This window comes from Drosophila teissieri, chromosome 2R (assembly GCF_016746235.2).
Source record: "Drosophila teissieri strain GT53w chromosome 2R, Prin_Dtei_1.1, whole genome shotgun sequence".
Taxonomy (NCBI): domain Eukaryota; kingdom Metazoa; phylum Arthropoda; class Insecta; order Diptera; family Drosophilidae; genus Drosophila; species Drosophila teissieri.
Genome location: NC_053030.1, coordinates 10,773,664 through 10,791,986, shown reverse-complemented (window position 1 = coordinate 10,791,986; position 18,323 = coordinate 10,773,664). Strand labels below are relative to the sequence as shown.

At 48.3% G+C, this 18,323-nt stretch overlaps 8 protein-coding genes across 8 annotated transcripts; 2 read left to right on the top strand and 6 right to left on the bottom strand.

Annotated features, from left to right (window-relative positions):
* Nucleotides 1–200: 200 nt before the first annotated feature.
* Nucleotides 201–2,653, bottom strand: LOC122612192 (sialin). The gene is made up of 7 exons (XM_043785637.1): nt 2,493–2,653; nt 2,154–2,374; nt 1,793–2,038; nt 1,286–1,738; nt 1,094–1,226; nt 774–1,015; nt 201–715 (listed from the first exon to the last, which is right to left on the bottom strand). The coding sequence occupies exons 1-7, from the start codon at nt 2,500–2,502 to the stop codon at nt 440–442; spliced, it is 1,581 nt and encodes a 526-aa protein (XP_043641572.1). The 5' UTR covers nt 2,503–2,653; the 3' UTR covers nt 201–439.
* A 520-nt stretch (nt 2,654–3,173) lies between these two features.
* Nucleotides 3,174–5,507, bottom strand: LOC122612193 (putative uncharacterized protein DDB_G0288537). Its single transcript, XM_043785638.1, has 3 exons — nt 5,323–5,507; nt 4,937–5,092; nt 3,174–4,884 (listed from the first exon to the last, which is right to left on the bottom strand). The coding sequence occupies exons 1-3, from the start codon at nt 5,323–5,325 to the stop codon at nt 3,538–3,540; spliced, it is 1,506 nt and encodes a 501-aa protein (XP_043641573.1). The 5' UTR covers nt 5,326–5,507; the 3' UTR covers nt 3,174–3,537.
* Nucleotides 5,508–5,871: 364 nt separating this feature from the next.
* LOC122613664 (structural maintenance of chromosomes protein 2) lies at nt 5,872–9,909 on the bottom strand. The gene is made up of 7 exons (XM_043787950.1): nt 9,648–9,909; nt 9,278–9,589; nt 8,486–9,215; nt 7,996–8,423; nt 7,668–7,937; nt 7,416–7,609; nt 5,872–7,362 (listed from the first exon to the last, which is right to left on the bottom strand). Exons 1-7 carry the CDS (start codon nt 9,813–9,815, stop codon nt 5,925–5,927), a joined length of 3,540 nt encoding a protein of 1,179 aa, XP_043643885.1. The 5' UTR covers nt 9,816–9,909; the 3' UTR covers nt 5,872–5,924.
* A 130-nt stretch (nt 9,910–10,039) lies between these two features.
* Nucleotides 10,040–11,210, top strand: LOC122613666 (DNA excision repair protein ERCC-1). The gene is made up of 2 exons (XM_043787953.1): nt 10,040–10,804; nt 10,864–11,210. Exons 1-2 carry the CDS (start codon nt 10,208–10,210, stop codon nt 11,050–11,052), a joined length of 786 nt encoding a protein of 261 aa, XP_043643888.1. The 5' UTR covers nt 10,040–10,207; the 3' UTR covers nt 11,053–11,210.
* On the bottom strand, nt 11,107–12,307 carry LOC122613665 (probable cytosolic iron-sulfur protein assembly protein Ciao1). Its single transcript, XM_043787951.1, has one exon. It carries the CDS (start codon nt 12,213–12,215, stop codon nt 11,208–11,210), a length of 1,008 nt encoding a protein of 335 aa, XP_043643886.1. The 5' UTR covers nt 12,216–12,307; the 3' UTR covers nt 11,107–11,207.
* Nucleotides 12,308–12,758: 451 nt separating this feature from the next.
* LOC122612927 (Hermansky-Pudlak syndrome 1 protein homolog) lies at nt 12,759–14,775 on the top strand. The gene has a single exon (XM_043786837.1). The coding sequence runs from the start codon at nt 12,814–12,816 to the stop codon at nt 14,602–14,604; it is 1,791 nt and encodes a 596-aa protein (XP_043642772.1). The 5' UTR covers nt 12,759–12,813; the 3' UTR covers nt 14,605–14,775.
* Nucleotides 14,773–15,938, bottom strand: LOC122612928 (transmembrane protein 177). The gene is made up of 3 exons (XM_043786838.1): nt 15,730–15,938; nt 15,216–15,672; nt 14,773–15,148 (listed from the first exon to the last, which is right to left on the bottom strand). The coding sequence occupies exons 1-3, from the start codon at nt 15,900–15,902 to the stop codon at nt 14,816–14,818; spliced, it is 963 nt and encodes a 320-aa protein (XP_043642773.1). The 5' UTR covers nt 15,903–15,938; the 3' UTR covers nt 14,773–14,815.
* A 313-nt stretch (nt 15,939–16,251) lies between these two features.
* Nucleotides 16,252–18,161, bottom strand: LOC122613783 (U3 small nucleolar RNA-interacting protein 2). Its single transcript, XM_043788165.1, has 5 exons — nt 17,995–18,161; nt 17,118–17,944; nt 16,860–17,057; nt 16,664–16,800; nt 16,252–16,607 (listed from the first exon to the last, which is right to left on the bottom strand). The coding sequence occupies exons 1-5, from the start codon at nt 18,046–18,048 to the stop codon at nt 16,369–16,371; spliced, it is 1,455 nt and encodes a 484-aa protein (XP_043644100.1). The 5' UTR covers nt 18,049–18,161; the 3' UTR covers nt 16,252–16,368.
* Nucleotides 18,162–18,323: the final 162 nt, after the last annotated feature.

The window sequence follows — 18,323 nt, the reverse complement described above, 5'->3', positions numbered from 1 at the left end:
ATATTAAAAACTCCTTTTGACCTTCTGAAAATAATTATCTTTAATAGGGATTAGTTGAATCACCTGGCTTAAGCAAAAACTTTCCCAGACAGCAGCAAAACAGTTCCAGCTTCCTTACCCATAAAACTGATTCTAACACAAGCATAAAGTGACTTTTACGCCGAAAGTGTTGCTTAAGTAATAAATAAAAAACTGGTAAATAAATCATAAACATTTTTATTTACATTTAACTAAAAACGCACTCTGGACAAAGGGAATCTCGGGGGGAAAAGATAAGTAATCCTATAGTATAAGTAGCAACACACTTAAATCTAGAGGTTAGATTCTGTAGATTCACGGGTAACTATTTACACAAAATGGCGATAAGCGTTATCAGACGTTGTTCGTTGCCATAATCAACACGTTATAATGCCATTAAAACAGAGTGTGACTGCCCATGTCACTTTTCATCGCTATCAGATTTTGTTTTGGTCTCCTTTTCAGCGACGACGGGGCTTTCCTCATCTTGGTCAGATTTAAGTGGCTTCTTCTCCTCCTCATCCTCCTTATCGCCTCCCAGATTTTGGAGTTCCTTTAGCCCGGAATCGGGCACCTGGTGACAGCCACTGTTCCACGGCTGCAATTTGGATTCCGAGAAAAGCACGTACAAGATGCCACTGCCTGTTAGCATCACCGAGCTGAGCAGGAACACATTCTTCCAGGCTTCAATGGTTTGCTATAAGAAGGGATTATACATGGATTAATAGATGCTTGAAAAGGCATTTCCGACTTACATTATTGTGAGTGAGTTGGCCCACGATGAAGGGCGAAATGAAGCCCGGCATTCCACCAATCATTCCACTCACACCCAGGACAATGCCCGCATAGTTTGGCGACAGATCGACCATGGAGGCCAGAGGACCGGATGACACGGCGCCGTGGAGCATGGTGGCCACTGTGACCAGCACGATGGCAGCCGTCGCGTTGTAGCCAAAGTATGCTAGTGCTAAGACTACTAGGCCTTTAGCTCCACAGCCTAGAAAAGATAGTTCAAGAAATTTAGGACATGTTTGGGGTCAAAGAAAATATTAAAACATTCAGAAGTTATACTCACAAATGAATGTGGCCAACTTGCGGACATTGGTGCGACTCATCTTATCAGTCCGCAGAAGATAGTCGGCCAATATGGAGAAGACGTAGGCGAAGAGCATTCTCATGAGATGCGGCAGTCCGGACAGGAAGCCCGTCTGGAAAGGATCAAACAATGTGTAATATTGTTGACCTACAAAGTCGTTCACCCACTCACCGCTCGGATGTTCCAGTGGTGAATCAGTCTGAAGTAAGTCGGCGCATGGGTCATCAATGTGAAGAGACCCCAGATGCCACCCCATTGGGCGACCACATTCAGCCAAACCGGACGGGAGGTGGCAATCGCCTTCCAGGGAGTGGGTCCCTTGCTGCCCTGACTAGAGGCTCCCAAGGACTTTTCGATGAACTTCCTCTCCGAGTCCGCGATGCGGGGATGCTGGGCGGGACTATCGAACACGAGGAACTGCCAGGCGATGAACCAAAGGGTGCCCACGATTCCGCAGATATAGTAGACCCACTCCCACCGTGTCCAATCGATGATATAGCCGAAGATCGGGTAGAACAGGGCCACGCCCACCGAGCTGCCCAAGTAAGCACTGACAAACTTGCTGCGCTCGTTGGGCGGAATCCATTTGGCGGTGAGCACGTGCATCGATGGCCAGGCCAAGCCCTTGGAATTAAATATTTAAAACTATCTATCAAACTTCGCTTGGGGATCCCTTACTGTGATCCACCCCTGGAACACTCGAAGGGCAATCAAGCCCGTGTAGCTCCAGTACGATACGAGGGGTATGAGGAAGCAGCAGAACACACCGATGCCATTGGACCAACCGAAGACCAGTTTAGTGCCATACTTGGTGGCCAGGATGCCGCCGGGGATCTGCAGTGTCCAGTGGGCCCAGAAAAAGGATCCCAGCAGAGCGCCCTGCTGCCTCTCGTTCCAGTGAAATCCATTCTTTTCGTACGGAATCTGCCGAAGATGTAGTACACACACACGTTACTCATACGCCCCGTTGTTGCACAAGCTCCGTCACTTAGTGGCTTCATTAAGCACTTAACCAGTGATTCAGCGATCTGATACTCACATTTGCCCAGTCCAAAAACCAACGCTCCAACGAAAATCGTTCATTTAGTTCCGCAAGGGCCGCCACGTCCGTGGAGTTCTCATGGGTTTCATTTGAGGCTATAGCGATAGCACCCTTCCCGGCGATCATGTCCACAATGGTAATGTTCAGATTGATCCGGATCATGTAGTTCACGATGAAGCCCATGAATGTCATGTACCACAGCACAGTGCGCGCCTCGACTAAAAAGATCAAAGTAAAGTACATGAAATGCGAGCTCCCAACTTGTGGTTGTTCTTCATTTGGAGGTCTTAAGCCAGATCTTCGACTTCGATTTCAGATTTCAAATCATTCTCGTACCTTGGGCCATGGTGAATGGATTGACTGGTAGGAAACTTCACTTGAATTTTGAACTCTGCATTTGCAGGAGCTGCGGTCAATCCCTGCGTTTCGATCTCCGACGATCAACTGCTACGATCCGCTGCCGGAATAGAATGCCAGACCCAGTCTGCCTCCAGTCGATCCGCCTGTATCTGTATCTCTTTATCCCAGCCGGACGCCACTGATAAGCGCCGCAGATCTGGCGGATTATGCTGCAGCTCGGCTCGTGATCGCTCATCAACCTGCCCAACATGCGACAGACAACGACGAGTTCGGCGATCGGCAGTGCTCAGTTGAATTTCGCATTTAGGCAGATCGGATCAGTCAGCTGTTGGGCTATCTTTATGACATGGCGTGCTCCCTGTGGATATAGTTATCGCGTTACGAGAGATGAAGACTAGATATTCCTGGAGACAGCTTAACGACGGGCCGCCTGCTGGATTTACAGCTTCGCAAAGTCCAAACAAATATGATTGTGGAGTCTACATCAGAACTAAGGAAATGACTGCACCGATTTGGTCAAGAAAACAAAAGGGGCGCGTAGTTAAAAACCTGGGAATAGGGAATTCTTCCCAGAATTTGGGTGTCAATCAATTTACTTGATCTAATATAATAAACATATTTAAGCCCAAGGTCCATATTTTCAATAACAGCCACAAGTTAAAGATACAATTATATTTGTATTTACACCGAAAAATGTATGCATCGCGATCTATTAAGAACTTGAGTCACAGTTTAGCTGCGCTGTTATTGCCACGGGAACATTTACATGAGGATCACGACATGCCTTACTACAAAATGTTTCGAATCCTTTAAGAGTATCTTTGTCATAGACTGCACCATTTCTGACTTATGAACATATTTGTAGTGAGCAATGTGTACTTAGGTATAGGCTAGCATAAGAGTGAGACCTACGAATTTCTGTCTAAGTCGAGGGCTAACAGTTGTGCGCGTCTGCCGTCGTGGGGGACACCGTCGCAGGGCGTGGTGCTCCACAAGTTGCTTCCCACAGACGGCTTAGTACTCATCCGACATTTTCGTAGGACATTGGAGGCCGTTCGCTGGCGGCAGCGCCGAAGATCGTGGGCGGATGGTGCTGCTGTCCCTGTTGCTGCTGCTGGTGTGGATGCTGTTGCTGGTGGGGATTGTGGCCATGCTGGTGTTGCTGTGCGGGCGGCTGCTCGTTGCGAAGCTGTCCCAACGGGAACATGATGTTGTGGGTCATCTGGGGGTGGTGCAGGTGCTCGTTGGGTGGCGGTGGAGGCGGTTGCTGATGGGCAGCATGATGGGCCTGAGCGGCCTCCACATGCTTGCGTTGCTCGCTCTGCTGCTGCTGCTGCTGTTGCTGCTGATGAACCTTTTCCACGTTGTTCTCCTCGTACTTCTTCTGCAGCTGGAAAAGAGGCAGCTGCTGGGAGGCATGGATGGGCACAGCAACTGCCCCTGCAGACGCTACTCGCTCTACTTGTGATTGGGGCGATGGTTCACGCTCGCCCTTTTCGTATTTCTTTTGCAACTGGTACATGCTGTGGGACAAGTGAGTAGTCACCGTGCTACTGCCACTACTGCTAGAGCTAAGCTTTGAGGAGGTTGACGTGGAGGAGGGCGCAGGCTTCTCCGCCTTGACTGGCGACTTCTTCTGGTACTTCTTCAGTATCTGCATTAGTTCGGACTTCACATCAAGGCGTATCTCCTCGGGAACTCTCTTGATCTCCTCGTACAGGGATAGGAGGAACAGCTTGTCCGGATCACGGTTCTTGCGCTTCTTGCTCTTTTTCGGAAAGGCATCCTGCATGAACTGTAGAAGCTTCTCCTCAAAGGGCGACTCCCTGGATAGTGATCCACTTCCATGCTGCCGCCTCAACAGGTGTGGATGCAAGCCACCATGAAAAGCAGGGTGCTGGAGCATCCCGGAGTGTGACTGACCACCGGCGCCATGCTCGCCTCCTCCACCACTGCCATTGTGCGCCTGCAACTGGGGTACTGGGTGTCCCTGATATGAGCCACCATTGCTTGATCCAGGAGCATCATTGGTTTCGCCATCGTTGGTGTGATGATCCTGCTGCTGCTGTTGCCCTGCATGCGATTGCGGATCCTTCTGGTGCTGCATATTGTGCTGGTGATGGCCCACTGCTGCTGTGAGAATGGCATCGCACAGATGTTCCGGCGCGTAGTCCAAGCCGGTCAAGAAGTTCTCCGCCTTGAGTTCACCATTCATCTCCTCGTAGAAGTACTCGGTGCCCACAATGTCGATGATGTCGTTGTCCTCCTGGTTCAGTTCGATTCCCGGTGGTGGAGATCCTCCAGAGAGTTGACAGCGCTTCAGCTCCGCCAGCTTTTTCCTCGTCGTCAGTCGCATGTCGCGCCAGCACTGGAAAAAAGATTTAAGTTCATTTTTTGATTTCACAGACGAGTAAACTGACCTTTTTCCATTGAATAATTGTCTTCTTGGGACCAATGGTGTTCAGGGCCGCTTGGATCTTCTCCCAGTACCATTCCTTCTCCTTTTTGCCCTCCATGTACTTGGTTTCCCGCAGCAGTGTGATGAGCATCTTCTTCTGCGGCTTGGTCACTCGATCCTGGAAGGGCAAAACGGCACATTAGCACTCCCACATTCCAATGAATGAATTTCCACAAATCGGTGCTTTTCCCGCCTCGACCACCACTCCAATTGTTGCTATTGTTTATCCAAATGCCAGCGGTGTCTACAATTTTTGCTGCTTCCCGCACACATACACACACGAGTCGTGTGCGTGTGTGTGATTAAAGAATCGAACGATTCATAATTTTTGTGGAACCTTGCAATTACCATGGTGAGCTTTTGAAGCAGTCTGCGTTGGCTCGAAATCTTGATGTTTTGTTTTTCAACCGCCGTCGAGTATTTGCTGCTAAAATCCGTGGACTTTTGTTTAATTTTTCACTCCCTCAAACATTGCTGTTGCTGCCTTTCGTTCTTCTTCTTCTTCTTTTGCTCGTTGCGTATGTGTGTGTGTGTGCGTTTGACGGTCTCACCAGTTTGACGTTTTGCCCGCCCGGTTGGAAATCAGCTGATGCGCAAACGACCGTTACAAAATATAAATTTGTAAAGTTCTTACTTCGTTGATTTAGGTATTTTAAATAGTGCAATCTGCGTTAGTAAACAACAAATAATCTGACCATTCTTCCAAATAAAAATATACAACTATTTTTCAAATTAAAATATTCAACAAGATTAATAATATAATCTAACGAATTAATATAAATTAGTGATATCGAATTAATAATTAACCATTAGAAGGAATAACTTAACCCGCAATTTTTGTATCTACTAAATTTAGTAAGAAGGTTTATTACTCACAATTAAAATGAAAAAACCGCATTTTTTATATTTTAAAAGTTTTATTAAGAAATAAGGAATTAAACGAGTTCCATTTAGCGTTTGTTGGATGTTGCCTGTCTGCTGACCTGCCGGGTGATGGTGGACACACCCTCCTCGAAGAGAGTGCGGAACAGGACGTTGGCGTGGTTGAAAAGACCATCCTTGAGAGACACAATCAAGAACTGCGAGTTGGTGAAGTGCTGCTTTAACATGCTGCCTATGTTTTGCGTGTGCGACATGTCCAGGGCAGCGTCCACCTCATCCAAAATGTACAAGGGAGCCGGAGAGAACTTGAGCATGGCCAGGACCAGAGATAGAGCCACCAAGGACTTTTGGCCACCAGAAAGTTCTCCGAGACTTTCCTTCCATTTTCCATTGAAGCCCACTTTAATCTCCAAACCGGTCAGACACCCATTGGTATGGACGGGATTGAGTTTTGCATCAGCACCGGGTAAAAGGGAGCTAAAGATGCCACTGAAGTTCGCGTTCACCTCGGTAGCAGCTCTGTTCAGCTGATCCTGCTCTTCTTCGTCCATCTTCACTATGATTTTCTTAATCTTCTCCTTGTCCATCGCCACAATGTTTCGCCGGCGTTCGGTCTCCTTGAAGTTCTCTTCCTCGCGATCCAGCACCATGATAGCATTCATATTGAGGGTGCGTTCCATTTTGTCCTTTTTCTCCTGCATCTTCGCCAGCTTGTTGCCTGCTTCGTGGGGATCCTCCTTGCTGTAATCGTAGCGAGTGTTCTTCATGCCGAAGCAGTTCTTCTCCTCCGGAATCCAGGGATACTTGGTCTCTAGGGCTTCCATCCGTTTCTTTGCCTCCTTGGCATCCGAACTAATCTTTTTTTGTTCGTTCTCTTTTTTCTTTACCTCCAGCTCAATCTCCTGATTTTGCTTCAACATTTTCTCCTTCTTGACCAACTGATTTCGCATCTCCTTGTTGTGAGCATTCAGTTTATCTTTCTGCTCCTTAATTGCAAGCTCGAGCTCCGTCACCTCGGACGCAGCACTGGAGCTATTTGCTTTTAGAGCATCTAGCTCGGCCTTAAACTTTTCGAGGTTATCAATCATGTCCTGGTGCTGCTTCTTTGCAGTTTCAATACTTTTCTGCAGCTCAGTGATTTCCAATTGAAGAGTTTCGAACTCTTGCTCTCGCTTTTTCCAGTTCGCCCGAGATTTCTCAGCCCTTTGTTTCGTCACCTTGATCTCGTTGGTGGCTGCTTTCAGCTCACGCTCGCGATAACCCTTTGCATCTGCCAACTTCGCCTCGATATCCTTTATTTTGGCTTGTGAGGTCTTCTGTTTTTCACGGGAGTCAATAATTTGTTGCTCTAAGGTCTTGACCCTCTCCTTCATTTCTTCAATTTCTGCCTGATTCTGTTGAAAGGTTGTTTGGGCCAACCTGTTCTCACACATGGTTAATTCGTGTTGTCGCAGCTCAAGATTTTCCTTCATTTTGTTGAACGAGTGAGCCAGGTTTTCAATGGATCTAAGAACAGATTGGGGTAAGTATTGGCATCGGGAAGTTTCTTGTTTACCTACGCCATTTGATTTTCTACTTGGGCTATCTCAGAGTCGATCTCCCTGTACTCCTTTTCTATTTGCTTAATGGCGTGCAATTCTTCCAGGACGTTAGCCCCTTTGGGAGCAGCACCTCCAGACACAGTGCCATGGGGATCGACAACATCTCCTTCCAAAGTCACTGAACGGCAATTAATACGTGGGTCGTAGCTGATCTAGAAAAAACAATGCATGTAAAAGAATGTACCGAATAGAATGGCAATCAACACTCACTTGTTTGGCAACATTAAGGTCCTTGCAGATAAGGGTTCCGCCAAAACAAAACTTCATGACAGGCTCGTAATAGCGATCATAGTTAATCAGTGACATGGCCCATTGGACATTTTCGGCACCCACTTTGTTTTGAGCGTATTCTACCACATTTCTGCTTAGCGAGCCAGACTGAATCTTGTTGATGGGAATCATAGTGACGCGTCGCTGAAGGTTGCCCCTCTGCAGGATCTTTTTGCTTGTCACATCATCGTCTGTCACGTAGCTGTATAACTAACGAAGAACTTGTGTTTAAAAAATAAATATGATTAAATATGATGCAACAACTTACACTTCCGCCAGCTGTTTGAACTAGAGCCATAGAGTTTTGCATGTCTTTCACCTGGAACAACTTGCCAACCATACCGCGCACCTTTCGCCGATCAAAGTTTGGTTCTGGGTCCTGGTATTGCAGGTCATAGCGGGAGGCATTACAGCGATCCAGCTCTCGTTTCAGATCACGCTTCCGCATATGCAGATCATTGCGTCGCTGCTTTAGCTGCTCGAACTGACCGCCCTCATAATTTAGTTTTTGTAGCTGTCGTTCTAGGTTCTTTATCTCGACCACCAACTGATCATGCAGGCTTTTATCCTTTACATAGGCAGCATCGTTGGTCTGGGTCTCACCCTCACGTTGTTTCAAGACGCCACGCGTATGACGCAACTCGATCTCTGAGGTCTTAATGGTGGTCTGTGCCTCGCTAAACTGCTCCTTGGCCACTAAATGGGTAATAGGTAAAAAGGTGAGTAAAATGATTTAGTTCTATCCCCGACTGACATACCCATTAATTGTTCTTGCAGTGTTGAGGCTTGACCGTCTTCATTGGTGGAGAGCCCCTGCGAAACAGCCTCCAGCTTCTTTTGCGCATCCTCATAGGCTTTTGAGTCCGTGGCATCTGCCTCTTTAAGACTTTCAAATTCGCCTTGAACCTTGGCCATGTCCGCTTCTTTTTTAGCCAGGGCTCGTTCATCATCCTCAATGTTTTTGGAGGCCATGCGAATCTTCTTTTCATCCTGCTGAATCGTTCCCTGGGCCGCTTTTAAGCTTCCCGTAGCGGTAGCTTCTAGAGCCCGCTTTGCGCTTAGCTGCGTTTCGAGATTTTTTATGGAGCCACCCATCTCTGCATCGATCTGCTGCTGCATCTCCTTCACGGAGTTTTCAATACTCTCGACCTCTTCGAGGTTCTTGGCGTGAGTGGCCTTGCAGTTCGCTATGCGATCCTCAATTTTGTGCTCATTGGCCTCCACCGTCTTGAGGGTCTCGCATTGCTTAAGATACTTGGCGGAGATGTGAATCCTGATGAGGAAGTCGATGTCGCGGCAGATCTTTTGATACTCCTGGTAGGCGGAGCGTTCCTGACGCAGTTTCACCAGCTTCGGCAGCACCTCCTCGTCGAGCAGGACCTTGGTCTCCCGCACTTTGGTCTCCTTTTTCTCAATCAGGGTTTTGGTGGCATCTCGCTTGGTTTTGTACTGACTGGTTCCCGCTGCCTCCTCGACCATTGACAGAACCTTAGGGAAATATCTTTGTTAGTTGGAGAACTATTTATGATTGTTTACTTCTGGCTACCCACCTCTTTGGGCTTCATATTAAGCACTTGTTGAATCTTGCCCTGCATGATGAGGAAGTTGGGATTGTTCACATTCAGCTGAATGGAGCAGAAGAAGTCTTGCACCTTCTTGTTCTGCACCAGCTTGCCATTGATGAGGAACTTATTCTTTCCTCCAACAACAACCTGGCGCGCCACAGAGATCTCTCGGCACTTCTCGTAGCCCTGCGGACACTGGGCGGGATTTGTGTTGTCAAACACAATGGTAACAGTGGCCTTCGTAATGCCCGCCTGTCCATTCTTGTACACCAAATCCTGTAGAGCCGAAGCACGCACCTGGAAGTACAGAAAAACGAATGAGGTTTAGCCTACAATATGTCCAATTGGTACTCACATTCTGGAGATTACTGATTCCCAGCACGAAACAAATGCTATCCAAGATGTTAGACTTGCCGGAGCCGTTCAAACCCGTGATAGCCGTAAATTCCGGATCGAATCCTTCTATCTCCGTGCGCCGGCCATAGGATTTGAAGCCGTCGAGCACTAGCTTCTTAACATACATTTTAATGCGAAGCGGTTTTTCCAATTCCTCGCGTTCTTTTCGTTTAATTCCGCGTCAAAAATTTGCCGCAATTAGTGTGACCGTGGCACGGCTTCTGAAAAACATATCGAAATATTAAGACAGGAATGATTTCGATAAATGTCCACTTAGTGACGAATACTACATGCACGGTATTATTTAAAATAAGCAAGTCTTTCAATTCAATTTGGTTAGAATACTCACAGCAATTTAAATCCATCCATCTTTAAAATGAAGCTTGATAATGAAATTTCTTTACTATAGCCTGGAAACTTACAATTACACAAAGTTGTGCATTAATTTTAGATTGCCTTCGTTACCTGATTTGTAATTGCACCTTGAGCTTTTAAATTTGTTTTATTTGGACTACCGAAATGGAGGATTTCGATGATGATTCTTTTAACGATGTGCTGAGCGCCATGGAAATTCCAACGGCAGCGAAGCAACCAAAAGTAGATGCTCCACCGGCTAAAACATCTAGTGGCTCCCCTATTCCCAGCACCAGCACGGAAACTAGTGGATCCGGCAGTTCCGCATCCGGCAAGCCAGCTTCGAATCCGCACTGCGTTCTTGTGCACAGCAAACAGCGCGGCAATCCCATCCTGAAATCCATACTCAATGTTCCGCTGGAGTTCCGCGACGACATCGTGCCCGACTATGTGGTCGGTCGGACATCCTGCGTCCTGTACCTCTCGCTGAAGTATCATAATCTCAATCCGGACTACATCTGCCAGCGCTTGAAGGCTCTGGGCAAGATGTATGAGCTGCGGGTGCTGTTGGTTCAGGTGGACACACCAGAGCCGAACAATGCCCTCAAGAGCTTGACCCGGATATCGCTGTTGGCCGACCTGACCATGATGTTGGCCTGGAACGCCGAAGAGGCGGGCAAAATCATTGAGACGTACAAACAGTTCGAGAAGCGACCGCCAGATTTGATCATGGAGCGGGTGGAGTCGAATCCACATCAGAAGGTACTCATGATGAAATTCCCAGTATCCACCATTGTAATGCAATATCCAAATGTCCTTAGCTACTTGCTGCCCTCACCAACATCAAGCCGGTGAACAAGACTGATGCCGCCGCCCTTCTGCACACATTCGGCAATCTGGGCAACATAATCAATGCTAGCGAAGAGCGACTTTCCCAGGTGATGGGACTGGGTCCCCGAAAGGCGAAGAAGCTGTACAAAACTTTGCAGGAACCTTTCCTTAGCAAATAGCAATCTTTATTAGGTGTAACGCATCCCATAACCATGTATGATACATTTCATCCATCATTTGAATACAAATACTTTAATTTGTTATTACGCAGACACTGTACAAAAATTAAGTTTCAGCATTACCCACTTAAATATACCAAACAATAATCGTTCTGTTACTCGGTCACTTTCCAAATTTTAATGGTGCCATCATCGCTGCAGGATATCAGTTGCCCGGCCACCACTGGATTCCACTGAACCGAGTTTACGTCCTGATCGTGAGCACCCTCCTCCGCAGTTAGCTGCTCAAACGTGGGTTCGTCTGGCTTGGAATCGCTAGTCTCCTTCAAGATGCGGATGCCGTCGTCGCCGCAGGCTGTCGCGATCAGACCTGTAAGCTTGCACCAGGACACGTCGTAAATAGCTCGCGAATGCTGGCCTGACAGTGTACACACGCACTTCCAAACGGTTTGCTGGTCGGGAGTGGCCACTCCGGCCGAATTTCCCGGATGGTATGCTTTCCAAATCTTGATTGTGGTGTCGTCGCTACAGGAAACCAGGCGCTCGCCATCCGCATCAAAGTCAATGCCCCAAACCGTGCTCGTGTGAGAAGTTAGAGTCGCCGTACAGTCCCAGTCGTTGTCTATGGGCTCCTCTGCGTACATTCTTATGGTATTGTCGTATGAGGCGGAGGCCAAAACCTCCTTGGTCGGATGCCAAACCACGCGCTTTACGTCCTGTGTGTGCGAGTTCAAAACGGCGGCGCACTCGAACTCATCATCGCCGGCCACCTCCCAGATCCACACGGACTTGTCCCGCGAACAGGTAGCCAGTAATCCGCCGGATCGCGACCAGCTAACGCTCTTCACCTCGTTTTCGTGACCCTCCAATGTTGCGTTGCACTCGAATTCTCCCGAGGATTTCGACCAGATCGCTGTGGTGGCATCAAAGCTGGCCGAGGCCAAGTACTGGCCACATGGAGACCATCGGATCTCGCGAATTGTGCGCTTGTGGCCGTCGGATAGAATGGTCTTTGTGCTCCAAGTGTTACCGGTCAGGGACCAAATGCGGATGGCTTTGTCCTCGCCGCAGGAGGCGAATACGTTGCCCTTAGGATGCCATGCCACTCCCCAGATGCGCCCCTTGTGGCCCTGCAGCGTGTGTTCCAGAATTAAACGTCCCATTGATGATCAAGTGCTTTATTAGTGGACAAATCACTGTCTGTCCAAATAATGATAACATAAGCGCATGTCGCAAGAAGAAGAATGTCAGCTGTTGCTAGTGTGGGCAAACGTCGGCAGAAGACGTGATAGCTTTATTTATCTCGTCTCTGGTGATAATATCATTATATCCGTTACTTGTAGAGTAAAGGGTATACTAGATTAATGGAAAAGTATGTAACACGTTGAAAATATATATGCCGGCTCTGGGCTGGATTAATACATTCAGATATACAGATCGTAAAGATAAATACAAACTTAGACTACTCAATTTAAGTTGGCAAAACATATTTCCACTTAAAATTTAAGCATTATATTGTTGGTTAACTTTAGTACATGACTTTGGTTGAAAATTCCGAAAACGAATACATGGCGTCAAAAGCTAAATATGGCTTGAAAGCAGTTATTGCTCAGAGCTGAAACGAATATAGTGTTGTACAACGCTGAAATCAAGCCATCACCTTTTCTTATCAGAACCCAAATCGAATTCCGTTACCCAGCACCAGTGAAACTGGTGAAAGTTTTGTTGTGTATTTAGTGTTTTGCCGATGCTGATAAGAAAATGAACGGACTTATTGTGTTTAACAGCGCCAACGACGTTGTGTACCAGAAGCTCAATGAGCCGCTGGCGCAGAAGATCCGAGGTGTGGCCACCACCCAGGGTCTGCTCCCCTCCGGTGGCGCCCTGGACAGCAACATACTGCTCCAGATTTTCAGCCCCATCGTTGGATCTCAGCGGATAATGCAGTGCCAATTCGATAATGCCTACTCCAGCCTACAGTGTGAGCAGGGCTTCAATTTGGTATTCGGCGAACTTCTCGGCTTCACCTTTCTGAAGATCGGACAGATACCTGTCGAGTTGCTGGGTCGCCAAATGGGTGTGGCCATTACGCTGACGCGCTATTGTTACGGCGCCAATTTGTTTGCCGCTCAGGCGGGGGCTATGCAACAGGAGCTGCTGACGCAGTGCCTCGACTGCTACGAGACGTTGCTGTGGGAGGAGGATCAAACGTACCTGCTGGAGGCCATGCCAAAGCTGCTGATCAACACGGAACTAAAGAGGACGGTCCATCTGACACTGGACGCCACGCTTGAGCACTTGCGTCAGCTGGGACTGCCCCGTGCCCACGCCCTGTTGCTCGTTTCCAATAAGCTGGTGGCCGCGAACAGCACTCGGCAAGCTCTGCCGCTTGCTGCCGCCGACCTGCTCTTCCTCAGCCTCATGTCACGCGCCCTCCAGGCGCCAAAGTCACCGTCACAGCGGGCAGTAGCTGTATTCCTGCAGGGCGTCTCCCACGATGTGAACTCTGGCTGCGTTCCCAGTATCGTGCACATTTCGCGCCTGCACGGCAACCAAGTTCTGCTGCAGGTCATCGAGTACGCCCACATGCCACTGACCAGCTGCATCTACGATTCCTTTTTTGTGCTTCAGAAAATAATGGCCGTGCAGCATCAGGGCGATTCGGATGCCCTGAAGCCCGCCTTTGAGAACCTCGAATCGTTTATTGTGCAAGCCCTGAACGCTTTAAAGAGATACCTGAAACAGAGATCGGAAAACGAGGATCTAGAGAACTGCACAAAGAAGTTCGCCGCTAAATGGGAAAATCTTCGCAAGATGTACACCGAGTACTTCAAGAACTATGAGCGGGAGCTGCTTGTGAGGATCGAGTCCAATTTGCCCTCGTTTGGAGAGGAACTGAAGCAGATATTCACACTGGCCTGCTGCGACAGCTCCAGTGTCCATGAGCTGGATCAACTCTCTGATACAGCAGCGAATGTGGAGGCCAAGCTACTTGAGTTCGCTGAATTTCTGGCAGTTAAGGCCACTCGTAACATATCCATTGATGCTTACTTGGAGGATTTCCCGGGTCTGGTCCACTTCATGTACGTCAACCGCAGCCGAGGACAAATGCTTGCGCCAGATCTGCGTCCCAACCAGCTGGTGCCAAAGACAAAACTCTGGAGCATGGTGGAGATCGCTCGGAATTACCTTAAGAAGGGCCAGACCACAGTGATGTGGAAGGACAAGGCATTCCACTACTCGTACTTTCTCTGGTTCGAGGACATCTCTGGTGGCGTTCTTAGTACTGTCGTGGATTTGCAGCACCACTTTCTGTCCACAGGGGCCGCCAGTGGCAATGGTTCGAAGTCTCCAACTGAACCCGGTGCTCTTACCATGGATTACTACCACGATCTCGCGGAGTTGTGCTTCCCCAAGCTGTCGCCGGCAAAAGTGCGCGTCTACGAGTTGTATTGCATTCATCTGGGACTGGTCACGTCCACCTGTGCCGTGGAGCACGCCCGTCGCCTGGTGGCCACCATCAGCGATGTTGTGGGCGAGGAAGCTTTTTGAATGCATTAACTATCCCATCATCCTATCATTCCGTGCAACATTACCAGAGTTTAAACATGATTTCTAGTCAATTTTCGAGACTCCTTGGCGAGAAAATCCAATTGAAATTTGTTAGGTTAAGGACAACTATCCACTGTTATAGGCTACACAACAAAGATATTTGTAAAATAATTGGAAACATATTTTCTTTAATCAGTAACAATAAATGTGATTACTCCGTTTCAGGCTGTTGCGCCTTCTTGAGTTCCTCCAGCTTCTCCAGGAAGAAGGATTTTCGTGCCGTAAGTGGCATAGATTTTTGGCGAATCATAAAGTTTTCGTTGCCTAGGGCAGTGTAAACGTCATTTCCAATCAACTCTCTCAGCGCGATGTTCTTCTTTAGATGTTTGTCATAAAAACTGGCTCCGGCCGCCACAGATTGGGGCCCCAGGCTGGCCAGCCGCTGGTCAATCTCTGCGTCCGTGGCCACCTGATTGTAGTCTTTCATAAAGGACCAGATTCCCAGGCCAAACAGACTAAGGATGCTGTAGAGCACAAACCGGACCTGGTAATTACAATTGTAAAACGGAATCAGTAGAAGTTTTCAAAAGTTAGAGTGGTTGGAAACTCACGCTGCCATGGCGGGCGAAGAGATCTTGCCGCAGGTTGAGGTAGTGACCAATGGTGTACACCATGAGGAAGCTGACGCTGGGGAAGATGGAGTTCAGAAGTACCCGATGGGATTGCAGCTGCAGCACAGCCTTGCTAAGACCGAAAATCTGCTCATCCTCATTCAGAACGATGGCCTCCTCCAGCAGCTTTCCGCTGGGAGAACTCCAGTTGATCTCTTTGTCTCTGAAGCGAATGTCTGCCCGCTTAATCTCCTCCGGACTGCCATATCCATAGTTCACTGGTATGCCCAAAGCGCCACCAAATCGCAACTTAGTGGTGCCCGCCTGGAACACATCGAATCCGAAGACGGTGAAGGGCTTCACGAACTTTCGCTCAAAGGGCGTCAGGCCCAGCTGATCCAATGCCTTCTCCAAACGCTGCTGCACTGCCTCCGGCACTGAACGCCCCACGCCGTGTCTATGAAAAGAAGAGGGTGTTAGAATGGCTCCCAGTCAGCCAAATGTTCTCACCCACTGGTAGCATTGCACAAAATCGCGGTAATATTTAAGGCCGAATGTGTGTGGCACGAAGTTACCCACAAAGAGGCCCACTGTGGTGGCTCCCGCCGCGTAAAACACCAGTTTCCGGCCCTTTTCAGTCTTAAAATAGGAGAAGAATCCCCCGCCGGCTTTTATTTTCTGCTGCATTTCAGCACTTGTTGTTTTGTAACAAGGCCAGTGTGACCATACCTGGATATGAACTAAGCCCAAAACAGGAACCGTTTGCGGTTACCCTGCGTTTGATATCGGTTTTCGAAAAAATATTTGAAATAATGTAAACAGAAATAAGAAGATACGATTTGTGCACCTACCAGATACTCTTTACTCTTAAAGTGGTAGTGCAACGTAGAATTTTACAAATTGTTATGGTCGTATCGATATTTTCTAGGAGTCAAGGTATTAAAAAACCAAATCCAAGGTAATTTATTAGACGTAAAAGCTTCTCTTTGAAAAAGAAGTTACCGATGTTGTCCATAAAGTAAAAATCAAGTAGATGTGTATTTATGGAAGTATGAATCTTCGACTGAAGATACAAACGCTTTTTTATGTATATATTTTCAGGCCGTTTCTTGTTACAAAAACTATACAACTTTACTTAAGCTTAGAAGTTAACCTAACTGCTGGCCGCGCTCTGCAACTTAACGTCGACTACAACTACTTGGTTCTTGGCCTCCTTGAGTCGCCACCAGCGACCCAGGCGGTGCTCCTGCCCGGTGGCCACAAACAGCTTGGTGCCATCGCCATTGAAGGCCAGTCCGTTGATGAAACCAGCGATGGATATGCTCTGGATGAGGTGCAATTTGCGCGCGTTGGGATTTGTCTGCCAGAGGCGGACGCAACCGTCACAAGAGCCTAAAAGCATTTATATTTAGTTATAGTTCGCAGTTAGTAATAAGGGCAATCCCCACCTGTTGCCACTAGATCCGTGTTGACCACCACAGCAATGGCGGTTATCCAGTTGGCCACACCATTTTCTCCCACTCCGTGCGCCAGTTGCGTTGTACAAATGGGCTTCTTCTTCAATGCGCTCCATAAACCGATTGCCCTGTAAATAAATCGTATTATTACCACCTTACTGAAGTAATTAAGCAGACTCCCACTTACCCGTCCATGCCACCAGATACGAAGTGCTCATCGTTGATGTACTTTACGCACTCAATGCTGTCTTTGTGTCCGTTGTAGATCAGTTGCGATTCCTCAGTGATCTTCCAAATGCGCAAGGAGCAATCCGAACCGCCAGCGGTGATGGCCCGCTCTCGACTGAGCGCATCTATGCTGGTTACTGCTGTTTGGTGACCGAATCTAAAAGGAGGTTCGCCTTAAAAATCTGATATTAAGGAGATTATTTCGCACACTACTCACAAACTCTCCACGTAGGCCATCTCGTCCAGGGACCAGATTTTCACCGACCGATCCTTGGCTGCCGAGTACAAGTCATGTGTCCCTTTGCGAAAGACCAGACCTGCCACACTATCCCGGTGGCCTTTTAGAGTCTTAATGTGCTTCATCGTCTGCGGACACCAAATCTGAATGTTGGGCCCACCTTCGGCCAGGGCCAGGTACTTCATGTCCGAGGACAGGCATATGCTGATGACATGTGAGCGCCGCTTCTTACTCGTCTCTGGCTCCTCGCGGTGCGACAGAACATCGGATTTGTCCAGCACCTTCCCCGTTTCCGTGCACCACTTAAGCAGGAACTGGGATTTGGCACCGGTGTACAGGTATTTACCATCCGCACTGAGTGCCAGGGCGCAGATGGGCGTGTGGTGCAGTTTGTGCTTGAGGATGCGGCTAGAGTCGCAGCTCTTCAGGCTGCCCGCAATGTTCCGGCGCAGTTTGCCCACGCTGTCCAAGTACTCCGTTTGCAGGCGCTGCTCCACGCTCTGGCCCAGCTCCCGGTCGTCGGCGCGATCCGCCTCCTGCTTCTCGATCTCCGACAGATACTGTTTGGCCAGACGCAACCGCTTGTCCTGCGCCGTCTCCTCCTCGCCCTCGTCGGAGGAAAATGCCAAGGTGTTCCTCTCGCCGCCCAGATCGCTGTTGTACTCCTCATCGTCGCTGGCTATCTCCTCGTCCTCCTCCTTGGGACGGCGCTGCTTCTTTGGCACTGGTCCGTCTCCGGCTTGCGCTGATTTGCCCGATTTTCCGCCTTTCTTGAGCGGTTTTCCTTTTGTTGTCGCTGCGGGATTCTTTTGAAAGCGTTACAGGTGCTGCTCTTTGCGCCGCTTGGTTCGCTTACCTTGCGCTTCTTGGTGCCCTTGGCGCCTGGCTTGAGGAAGAAGGAGGACGACATCGTGCAAAGTTACCACTTCCGCGGCTTTTATTTAATATTTCTGATTAAAAAAACTTAACTTAAACGAAGAATTGTGCCCACGTGCATATAACAAAGCGCGTGTCCAAATTTAGTACTTTTGTGGAATCAGCTGTTTGGCGAGTGCACGTCTACAGGCTGCGTGCTATGAAACTGCTTGTCAACACGACAACACTAGAACGGGCGCCAATTTCAAATGCCCGGCAGTATTTTTAAATAATTGAAATAAATCCAAGTAAATCAGCTATAGATTTTAT

Bases quoted from the DNA above. Each gene is read 5' to 3' on its own strand.
- LOC122612192 (XM_043785637.1), bottom strand. The intron at 1,227-1,285 runs GTGAGTGGGTGA...GATCCTTTCCAG, and splicing joins ACCACTGGAACATCCGAGCG to ACGGGCTTCCTGTCCGGACT. The intron at 1,016-1,093 runs GTGAGTATAACT...TATCTTTTCTAG, and splicing joins CAAGTTGGCCACATTCATTT to GCTGTGGAGCTAAAGGCCTA.
- LOC122612193 (XM_043785638.1), bottom strand. The intron at 4,885-4,936 runs GTCAGTTTACTC...TCTTTTTTCCAG, and splicing joins CAATTATTCAATGGAAAAAG to TGCTGGCGCGACATGCGACT.
- LOC122613664 (XM_043787950.1), bottom strand. From the start codon at position 9,815: ATGTATGTTAAGAAGCTAGTGCTCGACGGCTTCAAATCCTATGGCCGG. The intron at 7,938-7,995 runs GTAAGTTGTTGC...GTTCTTCGTTAG, and splicing joins TTCAAACAGCTGGCGGAAGT to TTATACAGCTACGTGACAGA. The intron at 7,363-7,415 runs GTAGGTAAACAA...ATCTGTTCTTAG, and splicing joins CAAGTAGAAAATCAAATGGC to ATCCATTGAAAACCTGGCTC.
- LOC122613666 (XM_043787953.1), top strand. From the start codon at position 10,208: ATGGAGGATTTCGATGATGATTCTTTTAACGATGTGCTGAGCGCCATG. The intron at 10,805-10,863 runs GTACTCATGATG...AAATGTCCTTAG, and splicing joins AGTCGAATCCACATCAGAAG to CTACTTGCTGCCCTCACCAA.
- LOC122613665 (XM_043787951.1), bottom strand. From the start codon at position 12,215: ATGGGACGTTTAATTCTGGAACACACGCTGCAGGGCCACAAGGGGCGC.
- LOC122612927 (XM_043786837.1), top strand. From the start codon at position 12,814: ATGAACGGACTTATTGTGTTTAACAGCGCCAACGACGTTGTGTACCAG.
- LOC122612928 (XM_043786838.1), bottom strand. From the start codon at position 15,902: ATGCAGCAGAAAATAAAAGCCGGCGGGGGATTCTTCTCCTATTTTAAG. The intron at 15,673-15,729 runs GTGGGTGAGAAC...TTCTTTTCATAG, and splicing joins GATTTTGTGCAATGCTACCA to ACACGGCGTGGGGCGTTCAG. The intron at 15,149-15,215 runs GTGAGTTTCCAA...TGTAATTACCAG, and splicing joins TCTTCGCCCGCCATGGCAGC to GTCCGGTTTGTGCTCTACAG.
- LOC122613783 (XM_043788165.1), bottom strand. From the start codon at position 18,048: ATGTCGTCCTCCTTCTTCCTCAAGCCAGGCGCCAAGGGCACCAAGAAG. The intron at 17,945-17,994 runs GTAAGCGAACCA...CGCTTTCAAAAG, and splicing joins AGGGCACCAAGAAGCGCAAG to AATCCCGCAGCGACAACAAA. The intron at 16,608-16,663 runs GTGGGGATTGCC...AAATGCTTTTAG, and splicing joins CACGGATCTAGTGGCAACAG to GCTCTTGTGACGGTTGCGTC.